Genomic DNA, 24,260 nt, shown 5'->3' with positions numbered 1-24,260 from the left:
TTTGGCATGAGGACTTAGGCAACAGGGGATCCATTGAACAAGGATCTTGTGTGTATTCATATTTGTTAGAAGTTGCTAATAAATATCCTGGCTGTGACGTAATTTTTTATTCTGATAATTGCTGCGGCCAGCAAAAAAACCGATGCGTATTTGCTATGTACTATTACGCAGTAACAAAATTAAACAAATTCCATACAACATAACCTCTTGATCCGTGGGCACACACAAAACGAAGGTGATACAGCACATTCAGTAATCGAAAAAGCCATCACTAGAGCAAAAAAAATCTGGGCCCATCTATATTCCTGTACAATACATATCCATAAAACGAGGAGCGAAGAGACAAGAAAACAATATTTGGTAAGAGAAATGTACTAGAGTGATTTCGTCGATCTCAAGACTTTAACAGATACCATAAATTTTAACATAAACAAAAATATTAACGGCGATGCAATTAAAATTGGAGACATTATGAATATTAAGTTTACTTAAAATTGCGCTAATTATCAATATCGAATAACCTACAAGACTGAACACTGGGAAGAGTCTAGAGCTGTAATAGAACTTAACAGAAAGAACTTACGTCGAGGTCGAGGCAATGTTACAAACATTAACGAGGTCGTTTTAAAATCAGCGTATACCTCGAAGATTGCTATTACAGAACGCAAGAAGCGACGCGACCTTTTGAGTTTGGTAGAGACAAACATTGTACCAAGATACTATGAAAAGTTCTTTAAAGATCTCATTTAATTTTAATAAACTTGTAAAAGGTACAAATTGAAAACAGATTTAATAGATGTTAATTGTTTTGAATAATTTTGTAAAGAGTTTCTAATATTAAGTTAATAAGAATTATTATTTATTAAGATACAGGTCAAGCCGCTGTGATGTCACAAATCTGATTAAAATAAGTATTTAGGTAGGTAGTAACTTGATGGGCCCATAAATAACTTTAAGTAAATATTGACTGAAGTTCTAACCAACTCTAAGATAAAAAAAAATGAACGTACTTACGTAAAATTCAAATTTTGTCGTATTGAGATAGTTGATTGGGAGACTTTCTTACACTGTTCACTTTTCATTTTTTCGATTTTCATTCTTTTGTACTACACTAATGCAGAAAGTTTAAGAAGTAAAAGGACCTACATATATTGTGTTTATTTTGATGACTTTTGACTTATTTTATTTCTTTTGATAATAACAGTTCATATTTGTAATTTAAAATAAAATTTAGTAAACTATTTGTTCTTCTTATCTTTTTAACTCACAATCAGTGTGACATAACAGTTTTAATTCTTCTTTACATCCACAACATCACTTCTGAGGGGTATTGAAGTTTTAAATAATTGTAGAGTATATTTTTAATAGTATTAAGTGATAATTATTTATCTAAAAATAATGTTAAAAGTTGACGTTTTAGTATGAGCAACTCATCTCGCCTATATAGGGTTTTCCATTAAGGGCGCTTGATCTTTGAAATGCAAAAAAAAATACATGTAGGAAAGATCTATCGACCCCATTATGTATGGAATATGACATCATTCAAATGACCGCCACGGCTTCGGTTGGTGGCGCGCACACGAAAGGTCCAATTTTCGATGACTCTGGCGCACAAATCGGGCTGTATTTGATCGATGGCGTGGCGTATGTTGACTTTGAGGGCATCGGTGGTTTGCGGCTTGTTGGCATAGACCTGCGACTTAAGAAAACCCCACAAGAAAAAGTCCAGCGGGGTCAAATCGCACGATCTCGGTGGCCAGTTCACGTCGCCTCCGCGCGAGATGACCATGTCCAGAAATTGCTCGTGCAGAACTTCCATCGTAGCGTGTGCTGTGTGGCACGTAGCGCCGTCCTGTTGAAACCACATGTTGTCCAGATCCATATTCTCGATTTCAGGCCAAAAGAAGTTGGTTATCATCGACCGGTATCGCTCACCATTGACGGTGACGGCCACACCATTATCGTTTTCGAAAAAATACGGACCAATCACGCCTCCGGCCCAAAATCCGCACCAAACAGTCACTTTCTGCGGGTGCATTGCCACTTGGTGAACCTCGTGTGGATTGGTCTCGTCCCAAATACGGCAATTTTGCTTGTTGACATAGCCATTCATCCAAAAATGCGCCTCGTCGCTGAAGATGATTTTTTTGCCAAAATCGGCGTCAACTTCCAACTGCTCTAATGCCCAGTCAGCGAACACACGGCGCTGTCTATGGTCATTAACCTTGAGCTCTTGGGTCAGCTGGATCTTGTACGGGTGCAGGCTCAAGTCACAACGCAAAATTCGCCAAGTTGTCGTCTGCGAAAGGCCGAGTTCCTGTGCGCGACGCGGAATTGACTGCCGCGGGTTTTCGAGGACACTGTCGCGCACAGCGGCGATATTCTCGGCAGATCTCGCGTTACGTTGACGCACGGGAACCGGCTGATTGTTAACTGACAGGGTTGACTCGAATTTGTCCACCAATCGACGGATAGTCGACTCGGCAGGACGATCATCGCGACCGTAAAACGGGCGAAGTGCGCGGAACGTTGCTCGAACTGAAGACCCATTTTCATAAAACAATTTTATGATTTGCACGTGCTGCTCGACACTGTAACCTGCCATGGTGGTTTGGGAGGACGGAATGAATATAACACACTGCATTTGACAGCTGTCACTCAAACAACATGGCCGCAATCAGCTGTCAAAGTTCAAGCGTCCCTATTGGAAAACCCTATATCTCCTAACATCATTGCTTTGTTAGGTGACAAGGTTAAAAATGCTTCTCCTGAAAACTACGTTTTTGCAAAAGTGACAGTGTCGCACCGGGGCTACGATATGTAAATGAGTATTATATCTCTCAGCCAGATCTATTAGTATATTAACCTTTAACTATGGACGTGCGATCTCACAGGCCGCTTGCAGTTTACGATTCTCGCCTCCCCCACCTCCGGCGTACCGAACGCGTATGCAAGCATCAGTAGCTTCGGTTTTTGTGGCCAAACGACCGTTGAGAGTGAAGGTAACGTCGCCGGCTGAATATTGCGTAAGTAAATTCAATTTATAATTTGAGTGCGGTCTGTGAGACCGCGCGTCCACGTTTGTGATGTAAATTACCGCTGACGATGATTTTGTTTGTTTTAGATTTAGTAAGTCAAAATGTCAAAAAACGATCAATTAACGACTGCAGACAAACGAACAACAAGTTCGTCGAGTCAGAGAGCCAGTAAAATATTGCGATTAGATGATCCTACTTTTGAAGAGGCAAGAGCGATGGGAATGTTGATGATTGTTTGTTTTATGAAGCCGACATTGAAGAAAATCGTTTGAGTGAAGAAGAGATTATTGAAGTAAGTGGTAGTACTTCCGGAGCTGACGGTGGCATACGGAGATTGGACAGTGAAAGTTCAGATGACGACAATATACCGATAGCAGAGTTACGACCTTCAAAGTATTACTATAGTAAAAATCGCTACAAATGGGCTACAGAACCACCTTCCAGAAGAATTCGCACTCCACGGCATAATATTGTGTTGAATAGATCTCTTATGCACCTGACTGAAGATGAAGCGAAAGATCCTATCAATATTTGGAATAAACTTTTTGATGATGAAATGCGACAAACTATTATGATTTGGACTAATTTCAAAATTGCTGAGCTTAGAGCCAAATATAAGCGGCAAGACAGGTCAGAATTAAAAGAAATGGACATGATAGAACTCAATGCCTTTTTAGGATTATTATATTACTCTGCTGTCTCGAAATCAAATCACGAATCTACTAGTTTTATATGTGCTGCAGATGGAACAGGTTGTGAAATATTCAGGTGCTGTATGTCAGAAACCAGATTTTTAGTTCTTCTGAACTGCTTTCGTTTTGACAACCCAGCAGATCGCGCTGAAAGAATAAAAACCGATAAACTAGCCGCTTTTTGTGGAATATTTGATAAGTTCATCGTTTATTCTCAAAAATTATATCAACTCAGTGAATATGTTCCTATTGACGAGATGCTAGTGGAGTTTCGTGGAAGAAGCTATATGATTTCGTACATGCCCCAGAAGCCCCGTAAATATGGCCTACTTATTGGCGCCTTGTATGATGCGAAGACCTTTTACTTTTATAATGGGTATTTGTACTCAAGAAAAGGTAGCGATGGCGCCGGACTATCAGCCGACGAGAAAAAATTTCTTGTTCCCACTCAATGTGTGCTACGTTGGACACAGCCGTTACAAAGAACCAATCGTAACGTGACAGCAGATAACCGGTTCTCGTCTATTGAACTTGTAGATGAACAGTCTAAGCGTAACCTAACATATGTCGGAACTGTGAAAAAGAATAAAAGAGAAATACCGAATTCATTTCAAGCACAAAAGTCTAGAGAGATTGGTTCAACTTTATTCGGTTTTACAAACGACAAAACTATGTCTTCTCATGTGCCAAAGAAGAATAGAGCTGTGCTCCTGATATCATCTATGCATCATGATAATACAATTAATGAGCATACAAAGAAACCCGAAATGATTCTATTTTGTGATTCTACCAAAGGGGGAGTAGATGAAACGGATAAAAAATGTTCTATTTATTCACACAGTCGTCGAACGAGAAGATGGCCCATGGTGATTATCTACAGAGTTCTGGACTTGTGTGGAATTAATGCGGACATTTTATTCAATCAACACCAAGACAAAGAACAAGACAGAGGTAAATTTCTAAAGAAACTATCACGATCCCTGGTGGTTCCACATATGCAAAGACGAGTTATGATTCCTCATTTGCCAAATGAATTAGTGATGACGCTGAAACGAGTTTTGGGCCCTGATATGCCATTCCAAGAGCCACCAAATGAAGAAAATATAGTTCCTAAACGTAAGACGTGTAAACTATGCCCGACAAAGATAAACCGAAAGACGACCCACTCTTGTGTAGGCTGTAAGCAGCCAATATGCCTACATTGCTCTAAGCTGTTACGCAAAGACTGCCAATAAATATGGCCAACTTGGATTCTTGTCAAAATTTTTATGTTTAGTCCTCAGATGATTATATTACGATTTTTATGTTCTTTGTTCCTTATATTTTATTGTAAAAGAAATTAAACTAATTAAAAAAGGCATTTTACTGTGGTTATATACTTATAAAGTGATCTCAAACTAAAAAGTCTGAAAAGTGCCTTTGATTGTTATCGTTAGATTTAGTTTATAATAAAAAACAATTTTCATTAAAATTACTTCTTTTATTTATCTTTAGTAACCCTCCGAAGGGATAAAAACAAAAAATAATACAATACTTACTCATCAAGATAGAAACCAGCCCATAAATGTAGCGGTCCGTGAGGCCGCACCTCCATAATAGTGTAAGAAAAATGGAACGTCCATACTTAAAGGTTAATAAACTAAATTAATGTTTTATTTACCTTAACAGTATCCTTTAAAACTGCAATCAGTGCTTGACAAACTTCAGGTATTCTTTGAGATATTAATTGTGGATATTTTGAATGTGTAATGTAATCTTCTGTTACTATCTCCAGCTGTTAAATATCTCAGTGTAACGGCAAATCAAATCTTAGCTGGTGTGCTCTCTCTGAAGTCAGTGTCGTTTCTGCTGATTATTGGAGCGATTTTTTGAAGCAAAAATTCAAAATCGCTATTAGACACTCGAACAAAGTTCTGGAATTCTTTTGCTTCAGGTTCTTGTAGAAGTTCACATAGCTGATTATTCATATATTCTCTGCGAAAAGAAAATGCACATGTGACATAGTTGCAACAATTACATACAGAGTGAGTTTTTCGTTATCCCAAATATTCTCAGTAGCAACTTGGGTGATGATTGTAAACATCTTTCCCTGAGGAACATAGGCCGAAATATGAAAAAAAAATGACTTCCCATACCAACATGTTGATGGAGGGTGAATTTTCTTTTTCTTTTTTAAATATATTTGTTTAGAAAATTAATTTGTTACAAACAACACCACCATCACTTATGTATCGTGAATAATTATTACCTATATTATGTATATTAACAAAAATCCTCTTACCTAGTTCTATTTCTGTGAATACTAAGCATCCACCACCTTCTTTTTTGTCTTTTCTTTTTACCACTTTACTGTGGTGTACAGTGAGATAATAGTTATTCACGCTCATTAAATAAATAGCCGAAGCTGCAGCAACTTCAACGGCGACGTCCATAATATTTCGGTACATAATGACGAATGAATACTGACAGACGACAGTGCCGTGTGGTTAGCTCTACTACTACAAACACTCGTCTACGTTGGCCATTTGTATTTTGCATTGGCGTTCGACTATATCGCCGAACGTATGGACATTAAGACTTGCCTTGTACCAATTTCGCAACGCTCGCGTTGGCCTACGCTCGGCCAACATCTATAGGCGACTTTAGAAAACTCCAAGAGCACAGATAATATCTTGTGGCTAGCAATAAAATATGATATTATCATATCTATTATCTTTTATTTATATTGATAATAAAATATATTGTTTTATCAATATTTCGAACTTCCTTATTTACTATATCGGTAATTATTGAGGCTTTATTTATTTTTTTAACCGACAATTTTTTTTTTTTATAAGTGGTGGTAATAACTAGTGGCAAATATGTAACAGTTATATTATTTAGCTTACATTTGTTGGTAATCAAGGTAGATAATATTTAAAATGATTTCTATGAATTTTAAGAGTATATGTTTAGATGAAGTATTAAGGACTTTTTAACATTTGAGTATCATATATTTATATATTTTTTCTTTTCCAAAACCTGCATTACTTTATTACAATATTCTTAAATTATAACAGTTGGTAATTTTATGTTAAGTTAAATTATGTTCCAGTTTACTAATTGCTTATTTTCCTATGTAGATAATAAATAATTAGTATTAGGTAAATACCCAGATGCTAAAGCTGTACTGACAACTTATTAAAAAATTATGACGCCATATTGGTTAGCTTGGCGCTCACTGTGATGTTGTAATTTTCCTGAGTAATGACTGAGTTTCACAGAAATTATATTATTTAAATTGTGATTTGTAATTTTAGACAGTAGTGCAGTGAGTATTGTTAAAACAAAATGGATCCAGCTAAGATGAAAGTGGTAGATCTAAGATCCGAGCTAGGCGCTCTGGGCTTGGATACGAAGGGTAACAAACCGGCATTAGTGGAAAGATTGAAAAAGGCTTTGGAAGCTAAAACCGGAAAAGGTAATTTGGTAACATTTTACTTGATTAAATTATTAATATTCACCGTAAAAACTGAATGATAATAATTTTATCATCAACACGTGTATCTATGCCACCATTTTTTTTTATTATGAATACATTTATCTAGTCGTGACGTATACCGCTTCCCTTTCTATACGGCACGCATAAACAGTCATCGGGTTTACAAAATAACCGCTACAATCTATTTACTGCAATTTTTTCACCATTGGAACTAGGTGAAGTAGAGAATTTTTGATTAAAACTCATTGAATATCGTGAACACCGCCTGCATTTTTAATATATTAAATGTGATGAAATTGTGAACCGTTTACAATAACCTCCCAATTTAGGTTGACTGTGGATGGATGGATTCAACTTTATCTAGGACATGCTTATGATACAAAGATGGACACCTTACCAATGGATGTATCAGCTAATAATCACTAGTTACAGGTTACACAGTGAATACATCGTGAATATTGAGATTACTTTTCTGTCTGCATTTTTGCATTTTATATTTCAGGATGATTACTTTACATATTATTGAACATATTTTGACTTATCTCATACGATGGATTGTATGTCAAAAGGATAACTGAATGTTATAATTAAAAAAAGTGTCGTTTTATGTCACAAAGACTGTATTTGATGTAACTACCATGATGACATAGTTTCAGGTCCAGTTGTAACTTAGACTGCTTTGTATGAGGTTATACCAAGCAGAGCTGAAATATTTGTTCTTCCCTAATAAACATCCTCATATTTGGTAAGGGTCTAGTTAAAAATATTAGTTTATATTTTTAAATTGATGATCTTGTATCTATATAGGTTTTATCATCGTGAAACCGAATAGGTTTTGTGCCGATCTCAACGGGCATATAAATTTCACCTCTATGTACTACAGTTCATATTATATCAGTGAATATATTTGTGGAATGAGTTTAATATGGGGCTGGACTTCAAGAATCAGCTTTTCGTCTTCATTATTGTAACAATCCTATCAATGGCCAAAGCTAGTTAAGGGCTCAACGAGATTATATCCACATCTATAGTTATAAGTAATAGATATAGCGGGAATCTTAGGTAGAAATACGTGCCATCAATAATTTTCTATACAGTCGAAGGAACAAAAACAGCCAGATATTATTCATAATGACAACGTTTTTAGTAATATAAAGAAATAACATTAATTTATAACGGACTACACCGCCGACGGAAGAAATGGGAACGGCAAAAACTAAATGTGTCTTAACAATATTTAGTATATCCTGGGATTGGTCAAGTATCTTGTTACAGTATTCACATAACATTTCATGTCATGACCACCGGATGATATTTTGTTAGCATTTCGTATAATTCTGTTAATATTCGCAGCGATACTCGACACAACGATACTTGACACTTCTACCGAGGATGTTGATGAACCAGCCACACCAAGAAGATCCCCGGCAGCCAGAGCTACAAGACGATCTTCATCCTCAAGGATATGTCCGACACCAGCTAAGGTATCTTATATGCATATTTTTATAAGAATACTATATATTTATATTAATTTCTCAATAGCAACAAATAATATAATTCTTAAATATGGGCCAAAAAGTCTTTTTTCTGTAATCTCAGCTATATCGTATGTATTTTGTCACATCAATTCCTAATTATCGTATTTTAATACGAAAGATTAATTTTTCTCTTCCAGAGAGACAAAGGCATCCTATCCTTAATAACATGTATTTCACCCAAACAGATCCGACATCTTGCGATATGTATTGCAATAAATTGTACAATATACAATAATATTGTTCGTATTTAATTCTGCTACATTAATTATCAATTACTTAGTACACAAATAATCTGTATGTATATCCTCTTTCCTGTATGCGGAATTAATTTATATAATTGCAAATTAATTATTTCTGTGACGGGACCTTTTTTTTATAATTATTTTGTTGTTATGCTTATATTTTATTAGTGCTTTAAAGTTAAAAATGCATTTTTATGGTACATTTCTCTGTATGCAAATGTTAAAATCTTATACTGATGTAATATGGACAGAATTTTAGTACATAATTGACTAGTAATTTGTATTAGGCGGAAGTCATTAGGCTAGCTATTTTACCAACATGAATAACCTATTGTCATTTCTTATTCAGATACCAAGAGAGGATCCTCCGAAACCTATCCAGGAAGATCCGAATGAAACGGCACAGGAACCAGAAGATAAGGTTGAACCGGTGAAACCTGAACCCACAACTGAACCCACCCCTGAAGCCACCCCTGAACCCACCCCTGAACCCACCCCTGAAGCCACGCCTGAACCAAACCAAGAAGTTCCCAAAGAGGAACCGATTCCAGAAGAAATACCAGCTACCCAGCCGGAACAGGTGCCGGAGCCGGTCCCACAACCAATTCCAGAACCTGTTCCGGAACCAATTCCAGAACAAGTGAAAGCAGATACACCACCAGATAACGAACCTAAGTCGGATGAAATGTACAACATTGACGACTTGTAAGTACATTGTATAAACACAGTGTGTAATGGCGACAAGGTTTTAAACATGTTTATTTTATTTACAGAAGCCAATCTCCGATTAATGAAAATAATGATGACAAAGGTAAACTATTAACTTAAAAAATATATGCCTTATATTATTCATATAGCAGAAATGTTAAATACACTAGACACGGTTTCGATATATCTGCTTTAAATTATAGTTAATTGCAAATATATTGTCTTTAATGATATGATGGCTGAAAAATTACGATATTTGTCAAAATGTTATCAACGAAGATATAAAATTTAAAAATCTATATATATGCCTATCAATATTTGGTTGATAACTCAGTACTAAATATTTTATTCATAAAATATTTCCTCAAAAAACGTATACTACTATTTGGTATTGTCAACGTAAAACTGTAAGCTGTCCGTGTTGAGTTCGATAAAGCACACTCAGGGTAAGGATACTGAATAGTGAACTTCAATAACAGCATTAAATATATATGCGTCTTTTTGTTTACAGAGACCAACGATGATAGAGATAACATGGACCAGCAGGAGGACAGTCAGGAGAGAGATGCCGAGAACACTGAGAATGTAGAAGAAGACGCTAGAGATGACATGGACGAGAGGAGAGAGGTTATTATTATATGGATAAACACACACGCACACACACACGCGCGCGCGCACCCACATACACACACACACAAATCTATATGTTAAAACATTACATTTGTTTATAATTCACGTATTATATATTATGAAGCGTAAAAATGTATTAGCCTATACATATGAGGATTATAAACGAGTTTCTAACATTTAAGTAGAATAGTATCAATACTTCATAATTAATTTATATTCCGTACAGTGAATATACAATACAGCAACATATTTTTGTAAACATCGGGTCCGAATCCTGCTAAATAAATTTTTGCATTATATATTTTATTTTTCAATCTCCTTCATTAGTGTATATGTATATTCCAGTTGTATCTCGAGCACCAGAGAGAAAAGCAGTTATCGGAACAGGAAGAGTGGGATCTTCTCAACGAGAGATTAGTGCAGAAGGAGAAAGAGAGAGTTGAGAGGGAAAAGATAGAGGCGGAAGAAGAAGCTAAGAAGATCGAAGAAATTAGTAAGGTAATAGATATATACGTATGAGTTGTATACTATAGGAAAATAGTAAATAGTACAGCATGGGAAAGTTTTAATTAAGACTTTATTACGTCCACTTGGAGTATTTTTTCTAATATATATGTTTATAAAACTAAGGTACTGTATATATATGACTTTCCCTATGTATATATGTATGTGTTGTATACTATAGGAAAGTTATTATTAAAAATTTATATGTTCATAATAAATTAATATCACAAACAAAAGTAACAGAAAATTAAATTTTACGTTTTATTTTACTATTTTAACCGCGCACTCCCGAGGTTTCGGTTACTTCGCAGCAACCGTGACCACGGCAGACGAGGTGTCACGAGATTCGTCTTGTACCGCCAATGAAAACTTAATTTTCTAGTTACATACATAATTGTCATTTTAAATGCGTAAACGCGAAAATCATTACATTAATTACGTCATAAGAAATCGCCATCAAAATAGGTCCAGCCGTTTCAGAGATAAGTCCTAACATGTAGCGCGTATACGCTTATAATATAATAGAAAGTCAATTTATTATAGCTAAGGCTAAAACGAATATAATTTATTAATGTATAATATGACCTTTAACCTTTTACCTCTAGTGATTCATCAAATATTTTGTAATATTTAAATCTATATTTAAGTTAATTTTTTTTTAATAATGATAATTTTATATATATGTGTGTGTGTATATTTCCAGGATCCCATCAAATTGCAGCGCCTAAAACGCAAACAAGAGAAGAAATCTCGCTGGACCAACTTCTATAAGGCCGTAGAAGTCACAAATCAAGTCCTCGCTCCACCGACCGAGGTGAATACGTTGTTACCGCGGTTATGCTCATTTCATGTCTAAGATATTATCTTACTATGAGTTTGACCGTGAAACTTTATTCTAAAACTCAAAACTATGCGTTTCTCGTATGACGATGCAATCATCATCATCGTCGCAAGAGTCTTTGCAGACTCGTCGTGGTCATCCCGTATCAGTGTTCCGTATACATGATGACTCATGGCAAGATAGTTGCAGTGGTCTCCCACCAGCACTTCCCTTCTGCACCAGCACTTCTTTTTTTTTGGGGCTTTTTAGACCCCAAGGTTTACTGTAGCCTGTTCCAGTCAGTGGTGTCTAAATACTCTCAGAAAGTACATATGACTCGGAAAAGATCACATTGGTACTTGCCAGGTTCGAACCGGCGCCCTCACGTGTGAGAGGCGGGCCTTTAACCTCCAGGCCGCCATGACTTTTTTCGCCCATGTGCATGTACTATATATATATGAATTGCATTAAAATGTATTCAATATATGTATGTCTTTATTTGGTTAAAGTAAGTTTCAATAATTCCGTGTTAAATTATACATAAACAAATTTATTATATAATTAACATAATTATAAAATAGATTTTTTTTAATTCATTTTATACATACCTACAAACTCTACACCAAATCTAGACAGACGAAGTCGCGGTTGGAAGCTAGTATTGCAATATAATCCACACAGTATCGAGCTATATTGATAATATTTATAATAACTGTATTCCAGGAACCTCCAGACAGTAAACAGAAGGAGGAAACGGAAACGGTCGTCCCGGAACCGGAACTGGATGACAGTAAAGTCACGTTATCATGGTGTAAGTGGGATCTGTACCAGAAATAATAATATATAAGACTTAAAGTTAAAATACGTAACTATTATGTATAAGACGGCATTTTAGCGGTATGTACTGATTATCCAATGACTTATATCACATGCAGACTGGTTTTAATATTAAGTACTTTTTATTGTCTTCATACGATTACGATATTAGAATGAAAATCTTTAAATAAATAATATTACAAGTAGATAGTAGTAGTAGTATATATATTGCATTTATCGTTTCATAGATGACAGTGACCTCAACCAGTACCTAGAGCTTCCAGAGTTAAATTCAGTGATTCCTCTCAACGAGGGCGCCTTCGCGTACGCCTGGGCCGGAGCCCGAGCCACGCACGGGGTCACACACGGACGGCTGTGCTATGAGGTTGTTGTTAATGATGTTATATATATATATATATATATTTAGAAATCTAACAAAATAATTAAAAAATATAGTTGTCTTATACAGCCAGTACTTTTTAATAACAAATCAAACCTTGACCAGAATAAACTGATTGTTGTCTCAAACCAAAACAGCTTATTTAATTTCAATTCATTTTACAAAGACACAAATCGCTCCGACAAATACTTTCCCGCGTGAAAGCGAACCGACCAAACGTCATCGGCTTAACGTCACTTCCGGTGCGTTCGGGGATTTAAAGGTTCCGGTCAAATTAGATGTGTTCCCTAAATATATATAAGACTGTCTCATGTAGATATTTAAATGACACTAAAAGCTTACCGCTGGTTTTTTATTATTATATTAACAACACGAATAATGTTTCGGTTATTTTACAGCAGACGTGATGACTATCGTTTTGTCCAAAAGCTTTCTTTCATTTTAACTATGACGTTGACAGTCACTGATATCTCTTATCTATTCTCAAATTTTTTTATAATTAAATATACATAATTTTTATATATCTTTACAATACATACATACATGATTTTGTTACAATATTATATTCAGCAAACCAAGTCATTCCTTAACGTAGTACATACTTCATTGTTAAATAAAGTGTATAATATGTTAATTCGCAGGTTAGAATTGGTTCTTTGGTGACGAGTACGGAGAGCGCTGAGAAGGAACCTCTAACAACTGGCCTGAGAGCTGGATGGTCTACGGACGACACCTCGCTGCATCTGGGTAAATATGTTCATATGTATTAAAAACGTAGACACAATTTGATAACATTTTGTACGAAATAGTAGGTAGAAATTAATGAGAAAATAATATAAATTTAACATAAGTTTTTTTTACGAATTTTACTCTTTCTTTTTGCGGTAATTTTTATAATCATTCAACAAATGTTCAAAATAATCACAACAATGTTCCTTAAAGAATTTAATGTTGTAGGAAGTAATTTCTATCATCGATGTTTCCATGTAAAAAAAATCCAATATTTTTTATCTATCTCTATCTAATATTTTGATTAGATACTATACAAAAATACAGTACGGCGAGTATGACTTAAAAGCTATGTGTATGATAATACTAACACAGAAAAAAAAAAGTCACATGTATTGTTGTTTTTTTTTTTAAATATAAATTAATAAATTACGCGGAAGAAATAAAATATTTCCAACAAATCATATCATTACACATACATAATATGCGAGAACATGGCGGATAATGTAAAAAATTGTATTACAGGTGAAAATTCACTCAGCTGGGGCTACGAGAGCACCGGCAGAGCTGTGAACAACTCGGAGTTCAAGGCGTACGGGAAGCAGTTCAACGAGAAAGATGTCATCGGCTGCTACTTGGTATGTTCCCAGCTTAACATGTGAGGAACGAACAGTGTGATAGTACGCGCGCAGACGTCACGCGTCGTAATGTTGGAGTGAACACGGGAACGGGTGGAGATTGATTTTATAAAAAATTTTAGTGTTTCCTTAAAACAGACTTTATTAGCAGTACTTACGAGTCACAATTGACTACCCGCGTGCGTTCGAGCGACTCGCACTCCCTCTCGCTCCGTCTCGTTCCATTCCCCCTCCCCCGGACCGTTAAACGTTTAACGCAACCTTGTTAGAAGTCGCATAAGATATTTCACTTCAATATATACGTGTCCTGTAAAACATTATATTATTTGTTAAGTATTCATTATTTAACAAATTTTCTATTACAGGTAGAATAATATTTAGTATTTACTCTCGCATGTTGACACATGGGAGATCGCAAGCTGAATGACAGGATATTTATGTAGACTAGAACAGACTAGACTAGACTAAGTAGACAAATATTATTATTCTTATATATGGATAGTTTATTTAGTAAGTGTTGAATAAAGTTCTAGTTATGTACGGTTCCGGTCAAAATTTTAAACAAACCACGGTGAATTAAATAAAAACGATGATAAAAAAGTATCACAAAGATTTCTAAGATTGTCTAAAAATCTACATAAAACATTTGATTAGAATGAAATAAGAAATACTCAGTGGAAACACGCAAAAGTAATGTAATTTTAATAAATAATCCCTTTTTTTTAATTTCTTAACAAAAAACATATTTTTTTATTATTTTTCGGTTGGTAGTGTACAGCTTAAACTGGCACATTTTAATTTATTAAAAAATTAAATTATAACCCACTTGAAAAATAAAGGGTTTAACTTATTAATTATTTATTAAGTAATTAAATACATATAAGTAGAACCTCGATCAGTCGAAAACCTCCAAATCTCGAAAAAATGTTTTTGTTCCCTTCCCTTAAAACACCAAACCTCCATTACTCGAAATCTCAGCCCTCTATTAGTCGAAATAGTAGTGAGTCCCTCCGAGCTCTTTCGGTACATATGTTCCCTCCATTGCTCGAAAAACTAAATTTTACCTCTGTATCTCGAACATAGCAATGTTTTATGTTACAATCTTTACAACTCGATTATTCGAGACTCATTACCTCTGTAGTTCGAATGACAATAAGCATTGGCCGACAGTGTTAGCGAGCCATTGTTGCATAGAAAGCAATTTAAGATTATACAATTAATAGAATTACCACTAATTTATGACTTTCTGTCGTCCCCCTTGATATTCGCCTTATAGAGGTTCTACTGTATGTATATTATAACCTGGTACATTTATATTAATAATTAATTATCGACTTAATTATTTTCCAGGATCTCGACTCGACGCCTTGTACAATGTCGTACACCTTGAACGGCGAAGAACTTGGAACGGCTTTCGAGTTCGATAAGGAGATATTGGAGGGTAGAGCGGTGTTCCCTCACGTGCTGACGAAAAACATGTGCTACAAAGTCAACCTGGGATACGATCGGTGAGTTAGTATTTAACTCAGAACCGTGAGTTTGGCAGTTCAGTGCTCTATGAACCAGTTGTTAACTGTTACTAATGTTTTTGTTTTTTACTAAATGATTGTTTGTATACATGGTACATATTACCAAATATATTTTATCTGTCTGTTTGTTCCTCTGTAACGGTTGTATCAATTTTGATTGTACTTTAACCTGCCGATAGTTGATGAAATTGTGAGCAACGAGAGCTATTTTCTTATTTAATTTTGAATTATGTTTATCACAGTGTATATTTTTGCCATCCTGTGAGGTTATACGACATTGTTGCTTTCAAAAGTTACAATAACCCCGAGCAGGCATATTAGTATTTCGTATTTACTCTCCTACAGTATATTATTGTATGGGATCGCAAGCGAAATCACATATCTTCTGACTGTATATGAATTTTATCATTATACAAGTGTTACCCGCGACTTGTCTTGCAACGGAAGTAGCCTAAGCAATTACATCAGCTATCTCCCTGTGGAAGCCTCATCAAAATCGATACAGTCAATTCTCTTTTTAGCTAGAACAAACACAGATATAAAAATTACCTAAAATTTCATTTCGGTATATGTGTACATATATATATATCAAAATTATTTAATAAGAATTACTTATATTTATATATATATATATATATATATATATATATATATATATATATATATATATATACACACACAAAGCTTTCCTAACAAAATATAATGTTCTAGATACACCATGCTAACGAAAACTAAAATAGTACGCAATCGTGTCGAAATACCCATAGAACAAGTTCTAGAAGAGAAGAGAATGAGAGAAGAGAAGATCAAGCAGAATAAAGAAGATGTTGTTAAAACCACTACGGAGAAGAGTGACAATGAGAATCAGGTTAATATAATTTTTTATGTCCCGAGATATATATTTAGAGCTGAAGATAAATCTCTGTAATGTTATTTTAATTAACTATGTATTTATATAAGCTGATTGATTATTAATGTTAGGTATGTGTCCTATAATTCTTATTACCATTAATAAATTAAATTGGGGTTGTTTTAAATTAAATTATTATTATTTTTTTACATACTAGTGAAATAATTAATAATATTATATTATATTATTGCTAAATTTTGTTGTTTTGCATCAGGAAATACAAAAAAGTGAAGAAAATAAAGATGATATACAAGAAAAGAATGATAAGGAACATGAGATGGAGGTAGATCAAGATAGAGACAGAGATATAGAACATGTGAAGAATGAAAAAGAAGCAGAAGACAAACAAGAAGATACGGAGATGGAGGCGCAGGGAGATGAGAAAGAATTCAATGTAAGCTAATGAGATAAGACTTTGAATATTCATTTAAATTATTTGTTCTTAAAACAACGCGTACTGATTTAAAATATAAGCTTCATTTTTAATGTAAGTACAAACTAGAACAAAAAAACTGGTTAGTAGTGAAACAGACACACACACACACACACACAATGTAGATTTAAATGGGCTTTTCAATAAATTTTCTAGGAAAATGGCGAAAAAGCAGAAAAAGCGGTTACAGATGATATGACCATGGAAACCAATGATGCAGAGGCGGGTTCAGGAAGAGATGAGCATTGTAAGTTTAAGTTATTAACCGACTTACAAGTAAGAGGTGCAATGCAACACAGCACATAGACACAGGATGTGGCATTGCTCTTGCGTTTGTTAATTGTACTTTGAGTGAAAAACTATTATTTTTTTAATAAATTGTTTTCTTTATAGTTAATATATTATTTATTTGTATAAAAACGTAAATATAAATTAATATAATTTTAATTCTTTTTTTGTGTTTCAGCTGAAATTCAAGAGGTCACCGAGGAACAAGTGATGGGAGGTCTTGTTTTGGACAAACGGATCAAATTTGTTATAAGGTTAGTAATATATATATATTATACAAAAAATATGTACGCAATACACAATAAAATTTTGCTGTGATTTGTCATTCAGTAGTTAGATAGACACGAGCGTAGGAGCACGCGTCGTTCCATCTCAAAAGAAACATGTTTCCATAGAAAATATAAAAATAATATTTTGACATTATATTTAAAGTTTCTGATTCGGCTGAAAGCGATTATATTGAGTTGAGTGAATAGTCCCGATATAAAGCTGAATATAACATGTAAAATAAGTATTTCGAAAAGTCTGAGGTTTCTCTGAATACATGCTTAAAAACTTAACGGCCAGCGGAAACTTGCAAAATCATTGAATAAAAATATTATCCGTCCGACAGATCGTACTAGTCTATCATGCGAGAAAGAGGACGTCTTGTTTAATACATTTGAAATTGCCGGACTTATCGCGCGACTAGTCCGCCGATATGTTTGCATACAAGTCGCAACACACAATCTTTCATCATCTATATTTGCACTCACACATCTAAATCAAATAAAAAAGTGGTGGGGAGCGTTATTCTAGTTTAGACAATATATATATATATATAATGTTGAATATATTCTGTGTCCAGATACACAGTAGAGGAAGAATTAGACGGACCTGAGGCGAGCGTTCTCCCGGGATACGAGTTCATAGCCAAGGGTGACCTGGTCGACGGCCCGCGGCGGCCGGGGAGTTGCGACGAGTGTGAGGTGACGTCAGCTTATACTTGACAAATAACTTAATAATATATAAATCAATCGTTTCGACACTTATTTAAAATATTCTTCTTTAATTGATAAGCACTTTTTCATTATATTGTTTTAGAATTTTTTTAATCCAAAAAATACACACGCACATATATATATATGTGCGTGTGTGTGTATGTAAATATATTGTGATAGATTAAGAAGTATGGGTGACAGAATAACTTTTTCCTTATTTACTCAGCTGTAACTCACATAAATATTGATTTTATTTTGTTAGAAATAAATTCTTAATTGAATACTACACTGAGAATATTTAGAAAGATATAATAATATGAGAATAATATGTATGTATAATTGCAGGTTATATTGATGGTGGGTATGCCGGGTTCGGGGAAAACCTACTGGGCTAAGCAACATTGTGCCAAGAATCCAGAGAAGAGATATAATATATTATCAACAGGAGCTTTGTTTGACCGCATGAAGGTAAACAAAAACACAAACACACACACATACACACACACACGCGCACACACACGCACGCACGCACACGCACACGAACGCACGCTTATGATTTAAAAAATAACACTTAAAAAACTATTTGCACTGTTACAGTAAAATTATATTAAAAAAAAAAACAAAGATAATTAAATTCAATTAACAAAATTTAGTCTCGAAAATTGACGTAATTGTTTTAGTATGCATTATATTATTTCCTATATATTCCCATTTTAATTTGTCAGGTGGATACTAAGTTATGTTTAAAAAAATATATAATTTACAATACCAATTAAGCAAATTTCACTAGAGAACGTAATTAATGAACCTTTTTAGTATAAATAAATTATTTATCATGTATATATATATGTGTTATTTTTTCAGGTGGATTGTAAGGCGTTCCGTACTGCCTACGAAGGTAAATGGGACGCTATGGTGACTAAGTGTGCTAAATGCGTCGTCAAGTTACTAGAAATAGCAAAGGGAAGGCGGAGAAACTTCATACTCGATCAGGTTTGAAACTGTCAGATATTTTGTTCACCAAATTAATAGACACAGAGATGGTACTTTGACAAGATGGGTGTAGCTATCCTGATTTAATGATTGCACTACAGCTATGAACCTAACTAACAGATATACAGATAATATGAGTGTAAGGGACGGGGACGGAATTATTGAATCAGATTAACTGATACATTTTATATAGATAATTAAATGAATGAGAAATTAATTAGTAATAGGTTTGATAAGGGCTTGTTTAATTTATAAAAATATCTTACATTGAACAATATATTTTTCATATATTTAGTGAATGCTTAAGTTAAAATATTTTCTAATCTTATAGTTGGTCGATTAATTCGTATAGTCCCAGTGTTGAACGGAAATAAGGATAAATTAACTTTTAGCCGTACACCACTCAGACATGCGGTTTTCGGGTACAAGCGTAGCGATGTATAATGTATGTATGTTTCTCCCACAGACGAATGTATATCCGTCAGCTCAACGTCGTAAACTACGAGAATTCTCCGGCTATCGTCGTATAGCGGCCGTCGTTGTTGTCAATGAGGAAGACCAGAGACAAAGAGCCGCGGCCAGAGAGGCGGCTGACGGTAAGGAGGTTCCAGACGCGGCCATATTGGATATGAAAGGTATGTATCGAACGTTTCTGAGATAAATATCAACAAGCAGACATTCTCTGATAGTTGAAGTGGTCTTAATTCTATTCTAACGCGTATTCATCTGTGACGTCATAGTTAATGTCATATGTAGTTTATGAGCTAGTATGGAGAAACAAACAATGTTACAAGTGTTGTAAATATAACTTGTATGGGTTATAGATATCAATGGGAAATAGACGGATATAAATAATACAGACTTTTTAACCGGCGCTTAAACATTAACTGTGCGTTTTAAGAATAAAATTGTTGTAACATGGCACAACTTATAAATATTCCTTAATAATAAATAATTATATGTATAAATTAATTCACAGCGAACTTCACGTTACCGGAGAAGGGTTCGTTCGTCGATGACGTCATATACACGGAACTCAATGAAGAGGAGGCCCGGAAGGTCCTGGACACGTATCACTCCGAGGCAGCGGCGGCCGGCGCTATGAAGGAGAGAGACAAGAGAGCGAGGTCCACCTCCAGGGAGATATCAGGGAAGAGGCAGAGGTCGCCCGAACGAGCGAGGGATCATAGGAGACCCAGGGACCACACCAGAGAGAGAGGTGTGTACTGAGAGTGAGAGCGAGACAGATATAGACAAGAAAGAATATTGATTTTAAATTATACTATACAAAGATCACTGTATAGACTTATTTAATTTAAACACGTCTATTTAAACGAAACTTATATTTTCGAATGTACTACACGTTTTTTTATAATTTTTTACTTCACACTCCCCGCGTTCACGTCTCGTCTGCTGTCATCACGGTTGCTATAAATTAACCGAAACGTCGGGATTATATAGTTTAAAAGAATAAAAACCGCGTAGTACATCCGATAATATTAGTTTCATTTATTTCATTTTGTCACGTTATAATATCTGATTATTAAAACATATTTTATTCAATTGAAGTTATTTAAAATGTATAAATATATATAATTTTAGATGATCGTTGGTCCGGAGGTAGTCGTTGGGGTCCACCGGCGCCACGGGGTCGTTGGGGTCGGGATAGACCCCCGCATCCTAGGTTCGATAGGAATTGGTCACAAAGGTAACCCTAGAATAATTAAAAAAATTGTACCCTTAACTTCTTTGCGATATTATTATAATTACAATTGGTGTTGTAACTTAAAATCATAGTTTAAATACTTAACAATTGTGGCATTTCTCATCACTCAAGAAATAATTTCTCCACATATAAAACCTCTATGGAATTATAGTTATTAAGTTCCATAGAATTTATTATTTGCAAATTTTAAAGATATATATATATATTTAAATATATAATGCATTTTTTAATTTTTCCCACAATCATTACTACAGATATGATGCATAAATTTTATTAAATAATTGTATAGAAAATTTTTGTATGATATCATTTCACATCTCAATAGAAACGATTTTGGTCGCGATGGCGGTTTCCGTGGCGGTCGCATGGGATCTCGGCAGGATAGAGGTCCGGGGCCTAACCTGGGTGGGCCCGGGGGACCTGGGGGTCCGCGTGGGCCTCCCGGGGACCGTTTCCAGAGAGACCACAGACCCCAGAACAGAGGACCCCCTCATCAACCTGATAAGAGACCGGCAGGGCCGCCTCCTGGTAAATTATATACATCTATATATATATATATTTATACACATGTGTGTGTGTGCATGTGTGTAAAAGTCTGCACACAGATCTAATTATCAAAGTGGTATTTGTATTTTAGTTAGTTTATAGTTCACTTTATTGGCCATGACTTAAAGTCAGATATCGCAAGGATCAAATCCAAACTCATTGAGTTCACGATTTGAATGACCTTACTTTGATAAAAATAACAACAAAAAATAGATTATATTAATCTTATCTAATTTCCAATCAATTAATACATTATAATATTATTTTCGATATCTTAACTACCTTTTATTTCTTAAACTAATAATCTTTCCAGGTTCATGGCAGCGAGGTTCCGGGCCACGTGGCGGAGGTCACATGGGGCATGGACCAAGACAGGTGACAAAATACGTTTTATATATATATATATATATATACATATATGTATAATCCTCACAGTTACTGTTATTCTGCACGTTAACAATTAATTGAAAATGATGATTATTAGTGCAAAATTAACTTAATGTAGAGTTTATATGTAGACATAAATACATCTATATGATAGATAGTTTAGATTTAGAAAATTTTAATGTTTTTTTTAACTAAAAACAACTAAATATAATATATAACTATGTATAAATCATACTTCTTAATTGGTTACATATATTATGAATAGCATTCTGTTCTAACTAGGATCACTTTATAAATACATTATACATACTAACTGTATTTAAAATGACTATGTATGTAAATGTTTTTTTTTTTTTTAATTTGTCTTCAATTGTCACAACAACAGGATAACCAGAACCAAAGCCAGAATCACAGCCAAAACCAAAACCAGCAGTGGAACCAGTGGGCCGGTAACTGGGGAGGCTGGGGTAACTGGAATAATCAAAATCCAGGTATATAAGAATATATATATATATTATACTATAAACAAGTATAGGTCTTATTTATGTTATGGTTATTATCTACTCAAAATAAATCAGTTAGTTGTTAAAGGTCAGTCGATGCAATTAATTTTATGAGAAATAAAGAGTCAAGGCTGTACCCTGTATAATTAAAAATCTTGAGAAAAAATTATATATATATATATATAGCACTTTAAAATGGTATTTATAAAGTGAACAAAATTCAAACAGGATGGAACAACTGGAATAATTGGTGCTGGGGCAACCAGAACTCCGGCCAGGGGCAGGGACAGGTACAGGGGCAGGGTCCAGCCGGGAAGGGACCTTCAGGACAGGTACAGGCACAGGCGGGGCAGGGGCAGGGACAAGGACAGGGCCAGGGTCAGGGTCAAGGCTGGCAGAACTACAATGCACAGCAATGGTTCCAGTGGCAGCAGTGGCAGCAACAGAACTGGCCCGGGGTTAGTGCAATCATATCAACTATATATATATATATTACGTGTAATTTTTTTCATTATATACAATTAATATAAAAATTATTATTACAGTACGGCCAGCAACAACAACAACAGCAACAAGGCGGCGCCAACAGCGGAGATAACGCTCAGGCGTGGGCACAGTTCTATCAGGTATGAGGCTCACTACTGTACATGCCATACAAATACAACGTTATTATAATTACATGTAATTATTACAAGAACCGAAGATTTTCTAGTTAACTTATAAAAAACGATTAAAAGTAGTTTACATTTCATTTGCGAATTATTTCAGGACATTATTTCTGTAGCAGCACATTTGATGTCAGCATTATTTTTTATAGATGTCAATATATTAAATGTTTGTTAAAAAAAAAAAGTATTTTTGATTGAACTGACTTAAATTTTTTTTCTAATCGCATCATTTTACATCAATACGGTTTTGGAATTAATAAATATATATATATATATATATATATTATTTATATATAAAGAAGTCACAAGGAATGTACGTAACATGTAACTGACTTGTATTTACATGTATAGAAGTTAGTGGAAATGATAATTACTTATTAATCAATATAATTTACAATCCATCCTGTTACAGAACTACGGCGCCGGCAACAACGGCAACTCCAACCCGGCCTTGGAAAAGAAGTGATGACGTCACCACCACACAACACAATGGCGACGCACACACTCACACACACACACACACACAGCTGACAGTTTATATACATAGGTAGTTTACAGACGGAATTACAGTAATTATAATTATATAGAATTATTAATATAAAAATTATATAAGTTTTGAGAAACTAGAAAGCAGTCGCCGTCGCCTCCGATGTAACCGGAGCGCGCTAAGATGTTTACTGATATAATTTCGTTCAAACTAACAGAAGAGAAATGTATTTTTTTATATAAATATCGCACTTTTCATTAATTTGTTTGTTTATTTTTAATTCTCAAACGATTTTTTATAAGTAAAAATCGGTTTAGATATAAGACAATGTACATACAGAAAGTTGAGTCTAAGACATTCATACTTACGACTGTGTAAGTTCATAGTTTAGAAATATATCGCGAGGAGCTCGTGCGTGCTGACGTTCAGGTCCACTCCCGCGCGACTCGACCTTCATGCTAACGATACAAATAAATAGTGATAAGAAAATTGATTGTTTTATTGGACACGAAAATGTAAGGTAATTTGTACTAACATATTATTGGAAATATTTTGATTTATTTGGAGAGAAACT

The 24,260-nt window shown here is 34.7% G+C and overlaps 1 protein-coding gene across 1 annotated transcript; it reads left to right on the top strand.

Annotated features, from left to right (window-relative positions):
• Positions 1 to 6,922: 6,922 nt before the first annotated feature.
• Positions 6,923 to 24,175, top strand: LOC116775543 (heterogeneous nuclear ribonucleoprotein U-like protein 1). Its single transcript, XM_061525183.1, has 28 exons — positions 6,923 to 7,190; positions 8,565 to 8,695; positions 9,341 to 9,696; positions 9,765 to 9,802; positions 10,211 to 10,326; positions 10,675 to 10,827; positions 11,537 to 11,647; positions 12,377 to 12,464; positions 12,718 to 12,854; positions 13,511 to 13,616; positions 14,124 to 14,236; positions 15,587 to 15,744; positions 16,477 to 16,633; positions 16,890 to 17,069; positions 17,265 to 17,355; positions 17,575 to 17,650; positions 18,244 to 18,364; positions 18,722 to 18,844; positions 19,241 to 19,369; positions 19,836 to 20,004; positions 20,349 to 20,588; positions 20,972 to 21,077; positions 21,421 to 21,623; positions 21,955 to 22,016; positions 22,414 to 22,519; positions 22,760 to 22,989; positions 23,077 to 23,157; positions 23,612 to 24,175. The coding sequence occupies exons 1-28, from the start codon at positions 7,061 to 7,063 to the stop codon at positions 23,663 to 23,665; spliced, it is 3,765 nt and encodes a 1,254-aa protein (XP_061381167.1). The 5' UTR covers positions 6,923 to 7,060; the 3' UTR covers positions 23,666 to 24,175.
• The last annotated feature ends 85 nt before the right edge of the window (positions 24,176 to 24,260 follow it).

Source organism: Danaus plexippus, chromosome 27 (genome assembly GCF_018135715.1).
Source record: "Danaus plexippus chromosome 27, MEX_DaPlex, whole genome shotgun sequence".
NCBI lineage: Eukaryota > Metazoa > Arthropoda > Insecta > Lepidoptera > Nymphalidae > Danaus > Danaus plexippus.
The sequence above is the reverse complement of the archived record's forward strand: the minus strand, read 5'-3'. Positions and strand labels throughout refer to the sequence as shown.

Excerpts from the sequence above, each read along its gene's own strand:
- LOC116775543 (XM_061525183.1), top strand. The coding sequence starts at position 7,061 with ATGGATCCAGCTAAGATGAAAGTGGTAGATCTAAGATCCGAGCTAGGC. Across the intron at positions 14,237-15,586 it reads ATGTCATCGGCTGCTACTTG|GATCTCGACTCGACGCCTTG; the intron begins GTATGTTCCCAG and ends ATTATTTTCCAG. Across the intron at positions 17,356-17,574 it reads TTCAGGAAGAGATGAGCATT|CTGAAATTCAAGAGGTCACC; the intron begins GTAAGTTTAAGT and ends TTTGTGTTTCAG.